The sequence below is a fragment of the Heterocephalus glaber genome, unplaced genomic scaffold (assembly GCF_053883595.1).
Source record: "Heterocephalus glaber isolate CG9 unplaced genomic scaffold, H.glaber_assembly_v1.0 deba00001497, whole genome shotgun sequence".
NCBI lineage: Eukaryota > Metazoa > Chordata > Mammalia > Rodentia > Bathyergidae > Heterocephalus > Heterocephalus glaber.
Window position 1 is genome coordinate 65,730,546 of NW_028258320.1, and position 23,694 is coordinate 65,754,239.

Genomic DNA, 23,694 nt, shown 5'->3' on the forward strand with positions numbered 1-23,694 from the left:
TGCCCCACCTCACCCAGCTCAGAGGAGGTAATCCGTGCAGGCGCTAACAGCCCCCTGCCCCAGTCGAAATGAGAAAACACATAAATAAGTCTCAAAACCAGACTTCCAGATCACCTGCAGCAACCCCAAAGGGAAATGAGATGGAACACTCTGATACTCAACCACCGGGACCCACTGAACTGGCAACAAAAGGGGATCTGGAAAAAATGAAACCAGAAATAATTTCTCAGATAACAGGAGAAATTGGGCCCCTAGTGCAAGACATGATTAATAAATCTAGAGAGGAGCTGAGGAACATGATGGAATCCCAACATAAGAAACAAATGGAATCCATAAAACAGATGCAAATAGATTTCCAGGACATGACAAACTCCATTGAAAGTCTACACAGCAGAATGAGCCAATGTGAGGACAGAATTTCAAATATAGAAGATAAGATTGCAATTAGTGACCAGGAAAAGAAAAATTGCTTCAAAATTATAAGGGAACATGAGAAATCAAGCCAGCAGCTCCTAGATGATGCAAAAAAGAATAACATAAGACTGATTGGGCTCAATGAAGAAACAGGAGAGAGTGGAGATGACATAAAAAAATCTCTTCACAGAAATAATGGTAGAAAACTTCCCAAGCAGGGGAAAAGAGCTTGACATACAGATAAGTGAGGCATATAGGACTCCAAATAGCCTTGATCAAAAAAAATCTACACATAGGCATATAATTGTTAAGATTCCAGAAACACAACAGAAGAACAAAGTTCTCCAAGCAGTCAGAGAAAAGAAACAAATCACATACAAAGGAAAGCCCATCAGAATCACAGCAGACTTCTCAACACAAACCATCAAGGCAAGAAGAGCTTGCAGTGATATATTCCAAGCCCTAAAAGAAAACAGCCTCCAACCCAGATTGATGTACCCTGCAAAACTATCTTTGAAAATGGATAGAGAAATAAGATACTTTGATGACAAAGAGCACCTTAGGAACTTCGTGAATACCAAACCAGCACTCCAAGGAATTTTACACAATAGCCTAGGAACAGACAATGAGGATCACAACCCCAGGAAGCAAAGCAGAATGAACCCATCTGGCATGACAAGAAATTAAATGTAAAGGGGGAGAACCCAACAAAAAGAAAAAGTCATGGCAATGACAAGTCAATACGTTTCAGTTATGACCATCAACGTTAATGGTCTCAATTCACCAATCAAAAGAAATAGACTGGCAGAATGGGTCAAGAAGCAAAATCCAACAATATGCTGCATACAAGAAACACACTTAATTCAAAAGGAAACTCATAGACTGAAAGTTAAAGGGTGGAAAACAATACTGCATGTGACAGGAACCCGAAAAAAAGCAGGAATAGCTATCCTCTTGGAAGATCAAGTAGATTTCAAACCAACTCTAATTAAGAGAGATGAAGAAGGACACTACATCCTTGTAAAGGGAAGACTCCAAGAGGAAGAGATGACAATCATAAATATCTATGCACCAAACACTAGTGCACCCAACTATATAAAACAAATACTAACGGACATGAAAAGTCATATATGCACTAATACAATTGTAGTGGGGGACCTCAACACCCCACTGTCACAGATAGATCAACTAGACTAAAAATAAGTACTGAAATACTAGAACTCAATCGAACTCTTGAACAAATGAACTTAACATGTTTACAGAGTCTTCCACCCCACAAAATCAGAATACACATTGTTCTCAGCTGCACATGGGTCATTTTCCAAAATAGACCACATACTCACACATAGAACATGTTTAAGTAAGTGCAAAGGAATTGAAGTTATCCCCTGTATATTATCAGACCAAAGTGCAATGAAATTGGAGATCCATAGCAAAAGAAAATCAAAAAATTTCATAAACACGTGGAAATTGAAGAACACACTTCTGAATAACCAATGAGTCACAGAGGAAATTAAAGAAGAAATCAGTTCCTTCAATTAAATGACAACGACAATACAACATATCGGAATCTATGGGACACAATGAAAGCAGTCTCGTGAGGGAAATTCATAGCAGTGAATACGCATATTAGGAAAACAGAACGAGCCCAATTAAATAACCTGATGCTGAACCTCAAGCTTCTAGAAAAAGAAGAGCAAGACAACCCCAAAGCTCATACAAGGGAAGAAATTATAAATATCAGAGGAGAAATAAATGCAATGGAGACTAAGAGAACAATACAAAAAATCAATGAAGCCAAGAGTTGGTTCTTTGAAAGAATCAACAAAATTGACAAACCTTTAGCCAACCTTGTCAGAAAAAGGAAAGAAAATTCCCAAATCCATGCAATTAGGAATGAAAAGGGTGAAATGACAACAGACCCAGCAGAAATCCAGATGATCATCAATACCTACTTCCAGAACCTATATGCCAATAAGATGGACAACACAGAAGAAATGGACAGATTCCTAGATACATATGAATTACCAAAGTTGAAGGAAGAAGACCTAAAAATTCTGAACAATCCAATATCAACCAATGAAATTGAAAATGTAATTAAAAACTTATCAAGTAAGAAAAGCCCAGGCCCTGATGGCTTCACTGCTGAATTCTACAAGACATTTAGAGAGGAACTGCTGCCACTACTGTTTAAACTCTTCAATGACATTGAAAGGGAAGCAATACTCCCAAATTCTTTCCTGGAAGCAAGCATCACCTTGATCCCCAAAGCAGAGAAAGACCCAACTGAAAAAGAGAACTATAGGCCAATCTCACTAATGAACATAGATGCAAAAATCCTTAATAAGATACTGGCAAATAGAATGCAGAAGATCATCAAGAAGATCATACACCCTGACCAAGTGGGATTCATCCCAGGGATGCAGGGATGGTTCAATATACGAAAATCAATTAATGTAATAGACTATATCAATAAAGCCAAGGACAAAAACCATATGATTATCTCCATAGACGCAGAAAAAGCATTTGACAAAATCCAACATGCATTTATGATAAAAACCCTACAAAAAATTGGAATGGATGGTCTCTACCTCAAACTGATAGAAGCCATCTATGAAAAACCAACAGCCAATATCATACTAAATGGTCAAAAACTGAAATCCTTCACACTAAAATCAGGAACAAGACAAGGATGTCCACTATCACCACTCTTGTTCAATATAGTTCTGGAAACATTAGCCACGGCAATTAGACAAGAGAAAGAAATAAAAGGAATAAAGATAGGAAATGAAGAAGCCAAATTGTCATTATTTGCAGATGACATGATACTCTATATAGAAGACCCCAAGAACTCCACCAAAAGTCTTCTAGACTTAATAACCAAATTCAGTCAAGTAGCTGGTTACAAGGTCAACACACAAAAATCAGTAGCTTTCCTCTACACGAATGACAGACTCACTGAGAGAGAAATAGTGCAAATAATTCCTTTCACAATAGCATCCAAAAAACTGAAATACCTAGGAATCAACCTAACAAAAGAAATCAAAGACCTCTTCTCTGAAAACTATGGCACTCTGCAAAGAGAGATTGAAGATGATATCAGAAAACGGACAGACATCCCCTGCTCCTGGGTAGGAAGGATTAATGTAGTGAAAATGGCCATACTTCCAAAACTGCTATATAGATTTAATGCAATTCCAATTGAGATCTCAGCAGCATACTTCATAGACCTTGAGAAAACAATCCAAACATTCATTTGGAATAAGAAGAGACCCAGAATAGCAAAAGCAATTCTAGGTAACAGAGACATGGCAGGGGGTATCACAATCCCCAACCTGCAACTTTACTACAAAGCTACTGTGATAAAAACAGCATGGTCCTGGCAAAGAAACAGGCTTGAGGACCAGTGGAACAGATTAGAAGATGCAGAAACAATGCCAGACACACTCAGCCATCTCATCTTTGACAAAGGAGCCAAACACCCTCACTGGAGGAAAGATAGCCTCTTTAATAAATGGTGCTGGAAAAATTGGGCTTCAACTTGCCAAAGATTAAAACTAGATAGACCTGTATCTCTCACCATGCAGTAAACTAAAATCAAAATGGATTAAAGATCTAAATATTAAAATAGAAACTCTGAACCAGTTGGAACAGAGGTTAGGTAGAACTCTTGAAGACATCGGTGTAGGAAAAGATTTTATGAACAAAACCTCAGTTGCCCATGAGCTAGCACAAATAATCAACAAATGGGATCTCTTCTTATTAAAAAGCTTCTGCACAGCAAGAGAAACCACCAGCAGTGTGAAGAGGCAATCCACAATGTGGGAAAAAATCTTCACCTGCTCTTCCTCAGACAAAGGTCTACTGTCTCGAATCTGTAAAGAACTTAAAAAGTTCAGATCTCCCAAATTTAAAGACCCAATCCAAAAATGGGCATCTGAAATGAACAGACATTTCTCAGACAAAGAAGTAGAAATAGCAAATAAATACATGAAAAAATGTTCAATGTCACTGGTCATTCGAGAGATGCAAATGAAAACAACGCTGAGATTCCACTTCATTCCAGAAAGAATGGCTGCTATCATGAAATCAACCAATAACAAATGCTGGCGGGGCTGTGGGGAAAGAGGAACCCTGCTCCACTGCTGGTGGGAGTGTAGACTCGTGCAAGCACTGTGGAAATCAGTATGGAGATACCTCAAAGAACTAGGACTGGAAATCCCATTTGACCTCGCTATTCCACTACTGGGGATCTTCCCCAAAGAATTAAAAGAATCATACCACAGTGATATATGTGCACCCATGTTCATAGCAGCACAGTTTGTAATAGCTAAAACTTGGAAACAGCCCAAATGCCCATCAACTGGAGACTGGATAAAGAAAATGTGGTTTTGTTATAAAATGGAGTACTACTCAGCCATAAAAAATGAGAAATTAGAGACATTTATAGCTAAGTGGATGCACATTGAGGCAATACTCTTAAGTGAAATAAATAGGACACAGATGTGTAAATACCGAATAGTTTCTCTGGTGTGAGAAACTGAAAGTGTAAATAAGGACTAAATGTATAATAGGTCATGTGAAATAGGAAGAAAAGGGGCAAAGGGGAAGGAAGTGGGAGGGTTAAGGGAAAGGATAGAAGGGAATGGGATTAATATGAGAAAATGGAAAAATAGGAACAAAATCTTTGTAAATAGGGCTGGAGGGGTTGAAGGGAGGGCTGGACAAAGGTGAAAAACAAGAACCAAGAGAGACTATGTAAAGGTGCAAATTTCCAATGATGAATGTCATTATATTGTATACCTAAAATGTACCAATGATTAGAATGAATAATCGATAATGTAAAATAGGAAGAAAAGGTCCAAAGGGGTAGGGGTAGTGGGAGGCACAGGGGAAAGGAAAGAAGGGAAAGGAAAAAATGATGAGAAATGAAAAAAATGGAAATAAAGTCTTTGAAAAAAAAAAAAAAGAAACAAAACTTTGCTCCTGTTAATTAATGCAGGTTTATAATTTTATAATTCAAATTGTATAAAAAGACATGTAGTGAAAAACAGTGGTTCCCTCTCATACCCCTGCTCATTCCAGAACTGTTAACTGTTACCTGAAGTCAGTCATTTGACTGCTACACAAGGCTGTTTTTCTGTTATTTTCGGGTATCCACGTAGTCCAGTGTGTTAATTTGTTGCTGCTTATTCCCCCGTCGTCCCTGGGATCGAACTCAGGATCTTGGTTTACTAGGCAGATGTGCCGCCCCTGAGCTACATCTGTGCCTGTTTCTGCTTAATGTATCACTTTCATATATTATTGATATCCTGTGATTAAGATGATTTAGTTCTCTTATAGATCTATACAGCTCACCTCCCCATTTCTTTTAATGTTAGAATTTTTGGTTTACTCAAGCCATAATTACATTACAGCTATGTAAATATTCACTGAAGGGCCAAAGTGTATTTAGAGTACATTTTCTCTCACTGAGAACTTTGCTATTAATTGCCTTGTTTGTGCTTGTGTAATTTTGTTAAGATATTCTTTTATTTTTTTCTTTTGAGACAGGGTCTCTATACATTTTAGGCTGGTCTTGATCTCACTGTGTAGCCCAGGATGGCCTCAAACTCCCAATGATCCTCCTGTCTCAGCTCCTCCCTAGTGTTGGGATCACAGGGGCGAGCCACTACACCCAACCTTGTTAACATATTTTTAAAACTTTTCAGCAGCTTAATTAGATTCACCGCCTAGTGTTTAGTGTTTTGAAATACTCAGACAAATCAGTATTTGTGTTTTTGTCTGTGAAGCTGTATGTTCTGTCCTCTTCACCCTGTTCCTGTTTATTCTTTAGGACCAGTGCATAGGTGCCACTTAGAAACTTTGCAGGTGGATGGAGTGATTCTTTGTGTTTTCCCTTTTTTTGGGTGAATTTCTGTGTGTGTGTGTGTGTGTGTGTGTGTGTAGAATGAACGTCTCGAAGTGGCTTCCTGATGAAATGTGTGGACAATAAAGTTTGAAGTCTTGCCTTTCTAAAAATGCTGCTTTCTTGTTTGACAGTTGGGTACAGAATTCTTAACTGAAATTTGCCTTGGGATTTTTAAAGTGTTGCTCCCTTGAGTAAGTTTGCAGTGAATGGAGAATTCATTTTTGTTCTTCAGTATGTGACACTTTTCCTCTTGAGAAAATTCTGAGATGTTTTCTTATATTAATGTGTCAATATTTCTCTTCCTTATTTCCTTTCTTATTTATAGTCAAATATTGAATTTTCTGTTTTTATTGTCTGTTAACTGTATTTTCTGTTCTGTGTCTCTTTATTGTCTGGAAGGGTTCCTTGGTGCTTTCTTCATTTTCTATTGGATTTTTAACACTAGCTATTTTTTTATTTTTTATTTTAAGAGCATCTGGATTCCTTCATTTTCATGACAGTGTTTGAAATTTTTATAGTTTTAAAAAAAGTTTCAATTTTCTGAATGATCTTTGTTTTTAGCTTGTCAGTGTTTGTTTTGATCTTTCATGTCTGAGACATTTTGCAAATTTCGGGTGACCTTTAGCAGTCTGTTCATACTTAACACTGAAAAGGGCTAAGTGGGAGTACTGTGATTCTAGGAGGCCTTGCCAAGTTTAAGTGTTGGGCTTCACTTGAGGCTAACTAGATACAGAGCTGCTATTTGTTGAGGAACTGCCCGATACTAGTATGTGAATGTCTTTTTTCTGGGATGGATGTTCAGTTTCTCTAGAGAAGAATCATCCCTTCTGAGACAGTGGTGCGGCTGGCTAGGTGGAGCAGGAAACAAAATGTATTTCTCCTGACTGATTGTGTTCTGGAATTCAAAAGGGTAGATATTTGAGTGTTTTTTGTGTTGACTTTTGACTTTTGCTTAATCCACCAGTGCTGTGTTTCACATTTCCCACCCCAGTCCCCTGGATCTCCCAAGTCCTAAGGCCTTTTCTTCCAGTTTCTTCACAGAGTAACCCTATTCTCCAGCTTCTGTTGACTGTTTAGTCTGCGGATATGTGCAGCTGATCTCCATCCTACCCCTCACCCATTTCCATCGAGTCCTGTCCTCTAGTCTTGAACTTCTCTGGGTCTTGCAGGGCAAGGTCAGCTCCCTTACCCTTGGGATCTACCTTAGCACCTGCCTGTTGCTACTACTTCAAAGTCCAAATGTTCTTGGACATCATGCCAAGGAGAGATTGACTTGTGTAATTTAAACTATGCTGACCTGCACTTACATAATCTCAGTTGAATAAATAATGTCTAGTTTGAATTTTAAATACTTTGAATTTCGTGAGATTTTGGAAGATTAGGTGCCATTGATAGGTACCATAATGGATGTCTTGATGGCCAGTGACCATTTTATATGTGCACTGTCATAATGTGTCCATGTTAGAAACTGTCACAAGCTCAAGGTGTGATGTTGGAATTGTAGAATAGCATTGTGCGGTAACTGTTCCAAAGGAGTAGAGATCTCAGTCTTGCCAGTGGGCACTGCAGCTAGGTTTTGGGTTTTTTGCAATAGTAGTGATGAAAAGAAGTTTCTACTCTTTTACATTTCTGTAAGTTGAAAAATGTGTAGATTTCTAAGCAGTAAAACAGTAACAGAATATATTTCCCATACAAGTGTCAGAGCTTTTGAGAAGAGGCACTTCCCTTTGAAGCAAGGCAAAACAGGTTATATAGTCAGCTAGCTGATGTGTTACAGCCTTTATCTGAACCAGAAAGTTTTCTTTCTGAAGGGCTGGGCGGTAGGGAATCCTTAAAAGAATGTGTTAATGAGGACTTACCTAAAATAAAAATAAGACATCAGTGTTATCTGGTTGTGTGTTTGTGCACTTCAACTTCATGTTTACATGAATATGGTAGACATTAGGAAGAATGACCTCATAATGATCATCTAAGACATGTAGAACTGTTTGTAGTGTCTAAATTGAATTACGTAAACCATAAACCCTAAAACTTAGAAACTCCCCAAATACCTGAAGCACTGAATAGATTTAGCCTACTTTAAAAAGACAGTTGCTTCATTAAGACTTAACATGAGCTGCTCTTCTACTGGCAAATCAAAATATACCCGAGTAGGTGGTGTGGATTTTGTTTTTGTTTTCCTAATAGAGAAAGGGATATTTCAGGTATCTGGTAACTTCTTTTACCTTTTTCTTTTTAAACCGGTCAGTTGGCTTCGGAGCAACTACCTACCACTACTATCTTCTTTGTATCATTTAAAAAAAATATTGGCCGGCATTTTCTTTTTTGAAGATTAAGCCTCTAGGGTCCGGGGATTTAGCTCAGTGGTTCTGCCTCCTGCCTCGCAAGCGCAAGGTCCTGAGTTTGATCCCCGGTACTAAAAAAAAAACAAAAAAACCAGTTTAAGCCCCTGTTCAGTTGTTAGGATGCACTATGTTGTTCTGATTCCCTTCTCCCATTCTAAAGACTTTGTTCTTGGCCTTTATCCTCTCTCTCCAGTACTGGAAAGAATTCAGTCATCCTCTTATGCTCAGGGAGCAGAACATTCTGCCTGGTGGTAATGTTTTGGGCAACACAGATTTACTAGATTGGTATTGATAAATGGGCACAGTGATAACAAGAAGCCATAATTTTCTTTTAAAAAGAGTTAAAGAGCTAGAGTTAAATAGTTAAACCCAAAGCTCTTTCTCCTAGTCCCTTTTGATTACCTAGTTGTAGTTAATCTAAAATATTACATTTCAGAGATAATTTAGCATATTAATTTGATTTAATTATTTCATAATTGCCATTACTATAGTCTTAAAGAGTCAATTCTGACTGAAAGGTGGCTTTTTTTGGGTGGAGAATAGGGATTTAGAGAAACTTTGATATAAAAAGTTTCTGGCTGCCCTTTTAAAACTTTATTTGATATATTTACACTTTTATTTAACTCTCCAAGTTGTTGACAGAGATAATCTGCTTAGCACAGCGGCTCACGGAAGAGTAACACAGATGTGATTGATTCCTGGCTGTCCTCAGCTGCTGTTGCAGTGCATTGAACAGTGATTCTTGAACTTGAGCAGCTGTGTGAATCACCTGGTGTAGTGCTTGCTGAACAGAGGCTGCCTGTGTTTCTGATTCAGCAGGACAGAGAGTTGACTTTGCCTTTGCTTCAGGTCTCCAGGTAATGCTGAGGCTGCTCTGGCTGTCACAGTTTGAGATCCACTGATAGGAGGTAATGATCAGTCTTTGCAGCAGACCATGGATGAATTAGTAAAGCCTCTGTAACTTCTGAATTCATGGTTCCCTTATAAAATGAAGAAATAAACACAGAGGATTATCTAGTATGGCTAGCCATATTTCCTTAGCCTGTGTGAAATCAAATGTGATTTAAGCTTTAATTCCAAAACAACTAAATTCAGTAGTATGGTATTATTTTTTCTTTTTCTTAGTATATGTTTACATATACTAGTATGTACTATATATTTTAATATATACTCTATTAATATGTATTATGTAGTGTATATACTAATATGTACTATATACTGTATTAATTAGTATATGTTTGCATATAGTAATTAATTTGTACATAATGATGACATTTATTGCGAGCTAGTACATGTGCATAACACATCTTAATTCCTTTTTCATCCTTCTCTCTCCCATCTCTTGATTTTCCTGTTTGCAAAACCTCTGTCTCCGTTTCTTCAATTCTTTTTTACCCCCTTTTCCTTTCCCCCTCTGCCCTCTCCTTCCATCTCTTCCCCTTCCCATTTGAAAAAGATCTCCCTACTTCCTGTTATCTATCTTTTATTTTGTTCTTTATTTAAATTTTGGATTTTTCATATAGGAGAAACCAAGTGATATTTAAACTTGTTTGTCTGATTTCACTTAACACCATGGTTTCAAGTTGCGTCCATTTTCCTACAAATGACTCAATTTATCCTTTATGGCAAAGTAGTACACCATTGTGTTTAAATACCACATTTTCTTTATCCATTCATCTGTTGATGAACATATAGCCCACTTCCAAGATTTGGTTATAAACATGGATATGCATGTATCACTGAAATATAATGTCTTGGAAGGGAAACAGCTGGGTCAAATGAAATTTCTACTTTTAGTATTTTGAGGAATCACCATACACTTTCCAGGGTGGTGGAACTAGTTTACATTCCCACAAACAGTGTAGAAAGGTTCCTTTTTCCCCACAGCCTCTCAAGTATTTGTTATTATTGGATTTCTTTTTTGGCTTAAATTCTTTTATTGGTACATTTTAGGTATACAATACATTCACGTTTATCATTGGGTTCTTGTACCTGTACATGATGGATCTTGGTTCTTATTTTTTCCCCATTACCTGTGCACCCTTCACCCCCTCCACCCTTCTTTTTTTTTTGTTACTCGGGATCGAACTCGGGTCCTTGCACTTGCAAAGCAGGCAGCGGAACCACTGAGCTAAATCCCCGGCCTTTCCTCCACCCTTCTTGATTTCTTGATTTGTTGTTATTTGATTCATTCTTTCGGGAGCAAAATGGAGACTCAGTGTTGTTTTAATTTGCATTCTTCTCATTGTCTTGTTTTTCTGTTAAGCATTTATTTTGACTCACTAAATTGATCTACTTCAGACTTTATGGAATACTTACTATTTAAAGTTGGGACTTTAGCCTGGAATTCTTTCTCTTTATGTCTAGTTTGAAGTAGATCAATAATAAACATTAATATTTTAAGTTTTAATGAAAGACAGAGACCAAAAGGCATAATAAAAAAGGAAAAAAAATGAGAAAAGGAGGAAAAAATGGAAACGGGGCTTTTGTAAATAAGGAAGTGGAGGAGGGGTTGAAGGAAGGGGAGAGGAATGGGGAAATAAAGGAATTGATACATTATGTGAAGGTACAAATTCCCTATGATGAGTGTGATCATTATGTAAATCTAAATTATACCAATAAAATTAAAAATGAAAGAAATACAGACTTCTTAAAAATGTTTACATTGCAAAAAAATAAATTTTTTGAACTTGAATGTCTCTAGAGGGCACATACTTTCTGCAGTTCACTCTTTTTTTATTCTTATAGCAGAACTGATTTATTCATTTATGTTACTGCCTAGCCCCTGTGTGCATTTGGGTATGTAGTACCCTTCCCCCACTATGTTGTTCAAACTGGCCTTGAACTCCTGGGCTCAAGTGATCCTCCTGCATCCGTCTCCTAAGTAGCTGGGATTAAAGGTGTGCAACACTGTGCCTAGCTTTGTCTTGCCTTTTCAAACCAGCTTAAAAAGTAGTCCATTATTCTCAAGTGGAAAATCTAATCTACATAAAATTTAGAAATTTGTTATTTCATTTTTGTCTGGGTTCCATGCTTTTTCAGTGGTGTTGGTGGGGTTCATATTGCTGACATTGCACATTATGTCCAGAAAAAGAATTTAGTTAACTATCTAAAGGTGGAACTCAAGGAATTCTTTAACTGACTGACAAGATGGAAGACGCTGTACTTGGTCTTTAACCATGTAAAATGTACATTGGAGAAAAACTGATGCTGTATACCAGTATATTGGTGGAATTTTTGAGTGATTTTTAGTTTTTCCTTTTGCTTATATATTTTCTAATGTGTACTTAATACTGAACTACTTAAATCAAGAAATAAAAAGTTGGACCATATTGTCCAAGTTATGATACCTTGTACGTCTCCTAATGTCACTGCATGTGATCTATACTCTAACCTACTCCATGTTGCCTTTTTAAAATGAGTAGTGTTTTTACGCTCTATGGATTTGGCTATTTCTTTTGGTAGTTGAAACTGTTCAGTGGGCAAAGTCGAAAGTGATTTCATTTCTCTAAAAATAGGATCTAGTTTTAAAGTTGAGGATTATACACACATGCACACTGAGGCTGTAGAATAAAACTGCTGATGAACTGAACAAACTAATGGTTTTTGTTTTTTAACTGGGGGTTGGGTTAAGATAAGCAAAGGAGTAACTAATATCTTAACTTTCCTGGACTGTCATCGTAAGTCTGGACCAGAGGTCTTGTGAAGAGCCTTGCTTCTTCCCACTTGTGTTCATTTCTCTAGGCTCTCTGTGCTTTTGTTGGTGCTTATCTGAGTTCTACTGTCTTCTTCCCCCCGGTGAAAATTGGCTGGTCTCTTGCCAAGAAGGTTATGTTGGCTAGCATGTCAGGTCAGCTGAATTGACTTTCTCTTTAGTTTTCAAGAAAAATATATGTGGAAATAAATGTATATGTGTGTGGAAGTACATGTAGCTTTTTTTGTTTTGGTATGTTGAAAGAGGCTTTAGGATTTTGTGCTATTTCTCATGCCATTTTCATGTCTGTTTTCAGTGGTCTTTAAAAGAAAAAAACACGAAAGATACATGAGGGATCAGCAGTCACTGCTTCTGAAGTGTTGGGTCTCCATTCTGTCCTTGGAACTAGAGGACTCTGCATTTTTGTTTCTTTTTCCTCTTCACATCTTTGCCTTGGTGATTTGCTGAGATGTGAATCTTGTACTTGAAGCCTGTGGTTTACTGAACTAAGCAATTCGGGTGCCCAGAAGGTTGGTGCGCTCACGTTTGACATTAGGATACCCGAGGTTTTCTTTGAGCAAACATACCATTTACCTTCTTTAGGTCTCAGCTTTCAGTGTAGAGTGCGTATGTGATGTTCTTAGCTGGTGCAGTGATAAGGGATTCACAGACAGAATCACATAGTGAGAGAGTAATTTCTTTTTCAGTTTTATTTGAATCCTTTTGATTACATAAACAGAAAGGTATTTTGGAACCAGTTGATTAACAATTTTCAACGTCTGCCAGTCTTTAAACAGGGAAAGCAGACTTCAGGCTCAGAAGATTTAGCAGACAGCAGGATGTCGCTAGAATTTAATAACATTGTATTTATTTTTATATTGCTTTTCGGGTTAATGACAAGTAATGTGGCTTTTGTATTTTTTTGTGTTTTTTTTTGGTACTGGGGGTCGAACTTGGGTCCTTGCGCTTGCGCAGCAGGCTGAAACCACTGAGCTAAACCCCCGGCCTGGCTTTTGTATTTTTAGTAGAGTCCTTTTTTTTCTAAAGCAGGAATAGTTCCGAGCACAAGACAGCGTCCTGAGGAAATACCTGAAAGGGAGTTGGGGAAGTGAGACAGGGAAGGTAGGGAAGGTGGTAAAGTTAGCAGAGCATTTAATCCTTGTGGGGACCTCTGGGCGCCAGTGTGGCACCTGTGTGTTGCTCAGCTCACCTGACAGCACAGGGAGCCCTGGGGGCAGGGTGACCTGGAGGTCTCAGTAGTCAGTCGGTGGTTGGAAGTAGCTGTGGGGGCATTAATTCTCTGGATTTCCCAACCTGCCCTCCTGCAGACAGAGCAAGCTCTGGCAACCAGACAGAATGCTGAGGCAGGCAGTTGTAGTGTTGACAGTTGGCCTTTGTGGACAGGGTAGATGAACCAGGAGGAGCAGCAGCAGTATCTGCAGCAACCCCAATAAGCAGGCCTCCTCCACTTACTAAACAGCCTGAGATTTTGGCACTCATGCCGAAACCTCTGGAGCTAGCCTGGGTCTTATTCTCACATCGCTCTTCAACCCACCAGCAAATCTCGTTGGTTTTACCTTTAAAATACATTCTGAGCTGGGCATGGTGGTGCACACCTGTAATCCCAGCACTCGGGAGGCTGAGGCAGGGGGATCTCTAAGAGTTTGAGGCCAGCCTGGGCTACACAGTGAGACTCCCCTGTCTCACTCTCCATAATTTGACCTCCACTTGTCCTCAAGGCTACCATCTGGCCCCACCCCCTTCTTCTGGCCAATTAGTGAGTTTACTCTCAGTACATTAGCTGGAATGATTTGTATAAAATCTAAGTCAGGTCACATCACACCTGCTCAAAACCCTCCAGAGGTCCCCATCTTACTCAAAGTCTCTACAGTGGCTGACTTTTTCTTACGGTGTCCATGTGTTTGTACACATGTGCATGTTTGTGTACAGTCTTTTTTGGTTTTCTGTTTTACATCTTGTCAAAACATTCCTTTTCTCCCTGTTCTCTTTATTGTGGGGCCTGTGATCATTTCTAAGTTCGATTCATTTGTCACAGTTTTCATTTCATCTTTACCACTGCAGCCTTATCGATTTTTTTTAAAAAGTTGCCATACCTTAAATTCACTTCAAGGCATATAGTTCTGTTGGTTTTGACAAATTCATAGTGATGAATCCCCTGCCATAATGTATAAAAAAATGTTTTCCCTAAAAAATTTCCTCATGCTACCATGTAATCTTTTTCTCTAACATTTAGTCCTTGGGAATCACTGATATGTTTACCCCTCCTTAGTTTTGCCTTTATTTGTATCATATAATTGGGACTCATATAATATGGAGACTTTTGGGTTTGGCTTCTTTCACTTAGCAAAATGTTTTTCTTTTTCTTCCCTTTGTGGTGCTGGGGATTGAACCCAGGATCTTGCACATGCTAGGCAGGCACTCTGCATCCCCAACTAGAACAAAATGTATTTAAGATGATGCCATGTCCTTTTGTGAATCAATAGATCATTTCTCAAGTGTCCTTTGAAATAAACAGAATATTAAATAAAAGTAATACAAGTGATACATCAGAAAAAGTCTTGGACCTGAACGACTAAGTTTAGAAGTCAGTAATGAGTTAGAAAGGGTTTCCTTTCTGTGTACCTCCCCTGCAGTAATTAACCATGCATTCTAGGGGAAGCCACTTAACCTTTCTGATCTCCAATTTCTGGTAAAAAAAAACAAACCCCAAAACCCAAAAAAGAACACTGAAGTATCTGATCTGGTAGTTATTATCATCGATCTTCCAGGGTATGAATAGATTCTTTAGGTGAGTCTTTTTTAATGTTAGCATTTCATTGTTATGAAGCAGCTGTCACCCCTGGATTTCAAAGTTGTTAGGACCAGCTGTTATAAATGCTTTATAAGACCTCTAGTGAAGGAATAGAGTCTGTTATTTGGAGTGAGGTAAGCTTTCATTGTAAGGCTTCAAGACACTGACTCATTTTCTGTTGGGCTTGTCAAGTTCCAGATGGTAAGAGTGAGAGAGCTGCAGTAGTGTGAGAGGCACTACTGTAGTAGTGTGATCCCATAAATGTTCCCAAGTTTTCTGCTAACCTCTTCTGCGACTGTAGCAGTTAAACTTTAATCCCATTGCCCTATGATTAGATAGGGTTTCCCAGGGAAGCATTGATTGTTGGAGTTCATGGTTTCCTAGCGCTTTCTTGTGTTTTACTGAGAGGCTATTTTGTCATATAATTGACAGTGTATATTTGAGGTTCAGAGCATGTTTGAGAATGCTTCATGGCTGACAATCTTGCAGAAAACTGGGAAGGAAACAAATGATATTTGCTTCTTTTGTTACTTTTAAAGATGGACAGATTCATAATAGCATTTAAACTCCTGATTAATGGCTGTGAAACATTTCTGACCAAGATTTTTTTTTTAAGTGGGATAGATAATGGAAGGAGGAATTTGAGAGTAGAAAATTGGTACAATTACTACGTGGCACATAGTAATATTTATTTTACTTTTTACTTGTAGTAATGAATGTTATAACTATTGAAGATTATAAGAGCACATACTGGCCAAAATTGGATGGTGCCATAGATCAACTTTTAACCCAGAGTCCTGGTGACTATATCCCCATATCCTATGAACAGATATACAGGTAAGTCAATATTTAATTTGCCCGGGCTTAAAAGGGGTATTTTGAGGTTCAGTGCAGCTTGAGTTAAGATAGCTTGGATGTATATAATACACAAAATACATAAGGTGAGGCTCTGTATTTATATGTTCCCTACGTGTGAATTGGAGATTTGATTTATACTTTTTGATTCACAAAAGTGGTTTTCAAATCAATAGAGTAAACCATGCTATGTTAGACTTCCTCCCACCTCAGCTTGCCATCTCCACCATGCATACCACAAAAACCGTGGAGGTCAGTGAAAAAAGCAAGAATGACTGAAGGACTTGGTGTAGAAATATATATGTTTTAGTCTCACAGGGAGACCCTAGTTTAATCTATTGATGTTTGTGGACACTCAATTCTAACTCTGTTTGATGACTTTGTTTCCCAGCTCCTGGTAAATGGAAGCAACAAATTAGGAACTGGGGTGGGATGTGAGATCAGTACAGTGACAGGAAGAAGTGACAACTATGTTGTTCCACACAACTGATGTACAAAGAGGTTGTATTGCAAATGTTTTTGTGAGTTAGAAACTGTCTCTCTACTGGTTATCACTCTCTCCCTTATTTTGGCATTTATTTATATAAAAAGAGACCGAGAGAGAACCTGATTTTAGGAGTTATATTTATAGCCTAGATTATCATTCAATATTAGATTATCTAGTGCTGATTAAGTTTGTACTAATTATTTGCAGTTAGTTGTAATATCTTTTCCATCTAAACACTGGGGGGGAGGATAAATTTTTATTAAAAGTTGTAATTGGTCCATTGTTTTAGATTTGAATTCCTTAGTCATTGGTTGTATAATGAAAGTATGTTTTAACCTTAGAATGGGTGAAGTGCTTCTGCATTAACTGTGGGGTTTTTTTGTTTGTTCTTACAGTTGTGTGTATAAGTGTGTATGCCAGCAGCACTCAGAACAGATGTACAGTGATCTGATTAAAAAGATAACTAATCACTTAGAGAGAGTCTCAAAGGAGCTGCAGGTAAACAACTGAGTATATTGGCTTTTGCTGCCTTGGGCTTTTTTGGTTGGTTGGAATTGGACTATTTAATGTACACTTGGAATCTTGTTAATTTGATAATGCTATAAATTTGTAAATATTTTCTAGATGAATATTGAGGAAATCATCTAATCTGTATTAACTTAAAAATTGGACTTAAATTGTGAAAATGTTTAGATTGAATACATTTCAGACCTGAACTAATTCCTCTTGTTACCCTGTCAACATTTCTTTTATTTAAAACCTTATTCTTCCTCGTTTACTTCAACAGTTGGTGTCATTTATAGTATAAAAATATTTATGCACTATATTTTAACTTTTTTTCTGGACCTAGTGTTATTATCTTAAGTGGTCTGCTTGCTAGTTTCTAATGCTTTCCAACGTGAACAGCTGAAGTCAACTATTGACAAACTCTCTGTGGTAGATGAGCAGCACCCGGCTCTTAAAATGTGGGTGGGCTGCAGAAAGTATGTTGTTTAAGGAAGGAAGCACTTGGCCTTCTGATTCCCACCTTCCCTCTCACTGGCTTGCCTCAGGAAGCTTCCTTTGCTTGAAGTCAGGTACTGTCTTTATGCTGGGCCAGATCCACTTTCATTCTGGTGTAGAAGTAACATGGTATCTAGAGAAGCCCCTCAGGAATAGGTTACCAGGGTCCGTTTCCACACTAAGAAAGGACCCCAGTGTTTTAAAAATAACCAGTTTCTAGCAAGTGCTGGGGTTGGGTGGGAGTGGGTTGTACTTAGATGGTGTTTCTCATTTACCTTGTGATCTTAGGTGTCTTAGTCTTGCTTACCCCAAATAGTTGTTGCACTAAGTACTATACCTTTTTAAAAAAGTGATATCCAAAGCTGTTTTATTGTAGTCTTGTTGTTAGTATAAATAGTTTCCTTCATCTTTTTGCCACTAAATAAAAGATCTTTATTCATTTAACAGATAGATTTAGTGCCTTGGCATTGTGTATAAATTATGAATAAAGCCCCACATCTATGCATTGTAGCTTTGAGTGGTGTGCTACTTCTTGGCCTCACTCTGCCCCTGACTTCTCATCCAGTCTAGCTTGTTACCACATCTCACTTACCTCCTGCCTCTCTCTTGGCTCTGTCCATTCTGGGGAGTTGCCAGTCCCCTGGGTGTGGTCACTGTCATCTTTCAAGTGTTTTACTGAAATGCTCATCTGTACTGGTTGCTCTGCCTTATTTTATTGAGGTAGGTTAATTTATTTAACTAGTTTTTGATCAGTGAAGACTTAGGTTCCTTTAACCTTTAACTGTTAGAAATAATGCAGTGAGTTATCAGTCCTGTAAAGTAATGTCATTTAATAAGTTCATCTTGTGGTTCGAAAAAGTTGGTACAGAGGACCCTCGAGTTTTGACCGGCCTCACATATGAACAGCTTGGGTTATGACTGGAATTTTACTTTTAACATATGACCAAAGTCTTGTGTTATGACCTGAATATTGGCAGCTTGTGCAGTTGTAAACAAAGACTTGAGATGCCAGAAAAGCGTATGTAAGCGTACTTAAGTGTCGGTCTGAGCCCAGGTGCATGTGTTTGTGGGTATGATTTAGGTCAGTGCTTTATATAATCGCTACGATTACTGCTATCAAAACGGCCCCCCAAAAAGCTAGAAAAGAAGCTAAGGAAGGAAGGGAAGGTAAAGAAAATAATCACAATTGAAAAGAAAAAGGAAATTGTGGAGAAATATGAGAGTGGCATTTGTATGATTTTGCTGATATGTACAGCACATCAAAATCCACCATCTCGACAATTTTGGAGAGAAAAGATTTGTGTATGGAAGCTAGTGTTGCTAAAGGTGTTACTCAGATTAGTAAGTCCCAATCAACAGTCTTAGATGAGGTAGAAGGGCTATTACATATTAGTGTGGGTAAACAAAAGGCAGATGGCAGGTTATAGCCTGAGTCTAATTTGTGAAAAAGCTAGGGCTATAAATGCAGATCTCGTAAAAGATAATCCATAAATGAGTGATAATGGTGAAATATTTTGTGGCGGTAAAGGGTGGTTTCACAGTTTTAAAGCAAAAAGGCATAGCGAAGCAGCCAGTGCTGATTAAAAGGCTGCTGAAAATTACACACACCACTTGTTAATGATGACACTGAGAAATGGCTTTTGCTCTCATCAAGTTTTCAACTGTGATGAAACTGGCCTTTTCTGGAAGAAAATGCCCAGGAGATCATACGTTACCCAGGAAGAGAAGAAAATGCCAGGCCACAAGCCTATAGTCTAACCTTATTGCTATGTGCCAGTGCATGTGGCAAACTCAAGATATAGCCTTTATCACTGAGACCCCGAGAGTGTTCAGAAAACATAAAAGTCATGAAGGGGTTATGTGGACATCTAACACAAAAGCCTGGATAACGAGTACTTTTTCTTGGGTGGATGAGGGAGGCTTTCTGTCCTACTGTTAAGAAATATCTAGAGGATAGAGGTTTACCACTTAAGGCTCTCCTCATCATGGACAGTGTTTCTGCTCACCCACGAGATTTGGAAGAAGATTTGGCTGAAGAATTCCCATGGCTCTCAGTCAGGTTCCTCCCACCTAATACAATGCCTCTACTGCAGCCTGTGGGCCAGGAGGTTATAGCTAACTTTAAGAAGCTATACACCAAGGAACTGTTCCTAAAATGCTTCCAGGTGGTCTCAGATACAGATTTGACCTTTAAAGAGTTCTGGAAGGCACATTACAACATCCTTTCCTGTGTGGGGTTAATTGAGAAATCCTAGGCCAATATCTCTCTAAGGACACTGAGATCTGCGTGGAAGAAAATGTGGCCTAAAATTATACAGGAGAGAGACTTTGAAGGCTGTGTAGAGGAGCCTGAGCCTTCAGTTGACCCTGTGGTTGATGACACTGTCACCATTGCAGAGTCCATAGGCCTGCAGGTGGACAGTGGTGATGTTGAGGAACTGGTGGAGGAACACTCAGAGGAACTGTCTACAGAGTAACTTCAGCAACTTCTGGCTGAGCAACAGAATGGCAGTTGAGGAGCTTTCTGAAGAGGAGCGGGGAGAGTATCAACAATCAGTGTAACAAAGTTCTTCTGAAATAAAGGAAATCCTGAAAAAATGGACAGAGCTACGAACATTTGTAGAGAAGACCCACCCAGAGAGAGGAAAAAGCCAATCATTGCATTCACTTGCTTAGTGACAATGCCATGTCATACTACAGAACAGTGTTACAGAAAAGGTGGAAACAGACAACCTTAGACCAGTTTTTACTTTTGAAAAGGTTGAGACCCAGTGAGCCAGAAGCAGGTCCTAATGGGCTACAGACTCTCCCAAGGAGAGAAAGGACACCAGAGGGCCAGATTCCTGTGTTCTTATGGAAGGGGACTCTCCTCCCAAACAATAACCACCTTCCATTTCATCCTCCCTTCCTGCAAGCCAAAGGTGTCAACTTGAATGGTGAGTACAGTATGAAATTGTTGTTTCTGGTAAACTAGGCACATTTTATAACTTTTTTGGTGAATACACTAGGAAAATGTTTGGTGTTTCTGGTAAATTACGCGTATTATACAACCTTTTTTATTATGCAAAGGTTAGTTAAGGGGTGCTTTGGAAGGGTCGGAATGCATTATGGATATTTCCATTATTTCTTTTTTTGTTTGTTTGTTTGTTTTTTGGTACCGGGGATTGAACTTGGGTCCTTGCTCTTGCGCAGCAGGCGGTAAAACCACTGAGCTAAATCCCCGGCCCTCCATTATTTCTTATGGGAAGAATAGTCTTGATTTATAACCAACTTGAGTTACATCCAGCCCTTGTGAACAAATTTAGTTCATAAGTCAACGTTCCACCATTCCATTTTACATTCATATATGTATATGTTATAGTTATATATGTATCAGTGTCTGCTTTCTCTCACACTAATACAGTATTTTATGGCAATGAAATAATTTTTACTTCATATTATAGGAATTATTGTTAGTAAAAATTAAAACTAGGCAAGAGTAGTGTCTTTTTTAATGTTCGTATTTTTAAAACTATCAGTAAATATAGAAGTAAAACAAGGGAACTCAATTTATTTCTAGAGTCAATACATGTGAAGTGTAACCATTATTAAATAGGATGGAGTGGTTCAAAGCATGGAGGTGGAGGGCTCTGGTCTCAGCTCTGCCACTGAGCAGTCGTGTGCTTCTTGATGAAACCTGCTGACATCATCTTGTAAATTTTCTCAACATTAAAATGAAATGGCTTTACTAAAAATATCTGGTTCCTTTGTTGTAAAATATTTTCCCCCTTTCAGCTTCCTGCCTGGCATGGGTACTTCTTTGTTTTCTCAGTATTAAAGTCATTTTTCTCCACCTGTTGAAGGCTTCCGGGAACTCCTGCACTCTCTTCAGAGCAAAACAGAGTAGAACAGGACAGAACAGAACAGAACAGAACAGAACAGAACAGAACAGAACAAACTGTTGGCATTTCTTCATTTATGGGCCCATAGCATCTTGGCAGTAACAGCTGTATCAGGGCAATGATTGCATTATTGTTTTTGCTTTTATAAGCTCTTCTTTGTGGGTGGGGGCTCTGTCTTGTTTATCTTTTTATCGCTAGTGTCTGGCACAACTGTAACTCAGCAAATATTTGTTGAATTAACATTCAGCAACTAACCTATACCAATAGAAACAGCATAATTAGCATCATACTATCGCAAATCTTTTGTTGTTTACATGTTGAGGCATTTTATTAATTTGTGTAATCTATTTTCTAGACATCTGGAGGCAGTTTTCATGGGAGACAGAATAAGAGTGTATGCCAGATCTTTTGAGCCAGAAACATTACATTGGGTGGAGCATGTTTTTGCAGTTCTGGTTTTGGACGTGCATTTTTTGAGCCCAAACAAGAATGTGCGATGAGTTTTTGCATTTGGGAGATAATCAGAGATATAATATTGTAGTTGATGAATTTAGTATCAGCCTCTGTCAAGGGCATCTTAAAATAGCTGCTTGATTGTATAGTTTCTTTGTCAGAATGAGTTATTTATCCATATCCAATGGCATATCCAGCCAGTTGGAGACATTGAAGAATACTATATGAAATAATGTTCCATATTCTCAAGTTATTTTTAGTGTTGACCTGAAAACTAGAGAATACTGTTTTCAGCGACTTACTGTGTTGAACCTAAACATTTTTATATGAAGCACAATATAACATGTGCCTCTTTAAATTTTTTAAAAAAATTTTGGAAACCATGACTTTTCCACTGCTTTAGTAACTCTAGAGAGCTTTTTAATTGCTGTTGGTAAATTAATAAAATGACTTCATAAATAGCTAAACCACTTAGTATTATCTTTGCTATTATATTTCACTAGATATATATCTGTACTTTTTTAGCTAGATTATTTGCAACTGTGATTGTCTTGTCTTGTCCTTTTCAGTACTGGGGATTGAGCCCAGGGCCTTCATACTAAGCTATATTCCCAGCCTTTAAAAAAATTTTTTTTTTAAAAATTTTGAGCCAAGGTCTTGCAGAGTCCCTGAGTTGCCGAGAGTAGGCTTGAGTGTAAGATCCTCCTGCCTCAGCCTCCCAGAGTGCTGGGATTATTGGTGAGTACCACCAGGCCAACCATTCTCCTCTCACTCCCGTCCCATCCCATCTTTTAATTTATCTTCTGTAAATGTGATAATGAAATTCTGTATTTATTTTCCTTTTTGGGTGTCTCCAAAGCCTCTGAATTTCCAGTTTTGATTTTTTCTATACAAATGAATAAAAATAGATGACTATAGGAAGAAAATTGGTTTCTCAGTTTAGTAAATTATACTCTGATTAGTTTTAGAGAGTTCTTTTGAAATGTCTAGAAATCATATTTTTCGTGAGGGTTCAAACCAAGATCTCCAGTTGCCTATTGAACTTGGATTACTTATTATAGATACCTCATATTCATGACTAAATCTGAATTCCTCTTGAGCTAAATCAGTTTTTTTCTCAGGTTTGAGATTTCATATTCATCTTTGACTCCCTGTTATCTCTCTTCTCATTGCCAGGTGATAGAGTTGGTGAAATATTATAATGTTTCTTGCTTCTGTCTCCTTTCGTTCCCATTGCTGTCATCTTTGGCTCATGCCTGTACTAGTCTAATAATCTCTTCATTATTTTGCCTCTGTAGTCTTTCTTTGGAGGTGAATAATCTAAAAACCCTATTTAAGGACATACTTTCTTATTAAAAATGTAAAAGACTCTGTTGTCTTTTTCAATTAATCACACTTGATTCTTTGGTCATTACAAAAAATGGAGCTGACTGATTGGTTGCAGGGATTCTTGGTGGGAAACCTGATGTGTCTAGCACTTTCCTATCCAAATATGGAGGGTACTCTGTTAGGTACAGTAGTGGATGTATAATTGGTAAGACACAATAATTTGTTCCCTTCCTAACCTCCTCCTGAGAATAACTTAACAACACTAGACCAGGAAAATAACAAAAAAGTAAAGAATGATAAGACCAAGATGCAGGAGAAGGGAACTAACTCATGGAGGGGATCCTAACAATTGAGCCACTTCTGTAGTAGGGCCATTCATTTATTCTGGAAGAGGAAGCTAATAGGCTTTGAAATGGGGGTATAGTCCCAGCTACTTAGGACTCTGAGGCAGGAGGATCACAAGTTCAGCCAGGCATGGTGGCACATGCCTGTAATCCTAGCATTTGGGAGA

General features: G+C 38.2%; 1 protein-coding gene across 2 annotated transcripts in view; it reads left to right on the top strand.

Moving 5' to 3' along the window:
* Cacul1 (CDK2 associated cullin domain 1) overlaps positions 1–23,694 on the top strand; it is an 81,514-nt gene that overhangs the window by 14,214 nt on the left and 43,606 nt on the right. For both annotated transcript variants that reach the window (XM_004838838.4, XM_004838839.4), the window contains exons 2-3: positions 15,887–16,013; positions 16,914–17,016. In XM_004838838.4, coding sequence (XP_004838895.1) covers positions 15,887–16,013; positions 16,914–17,016 — 230 coding nt within the window. The remainder of the gene's footprint in view (positions 1–15,886; positions 16,014–16,913; positions 17,017–23,694) is intronic.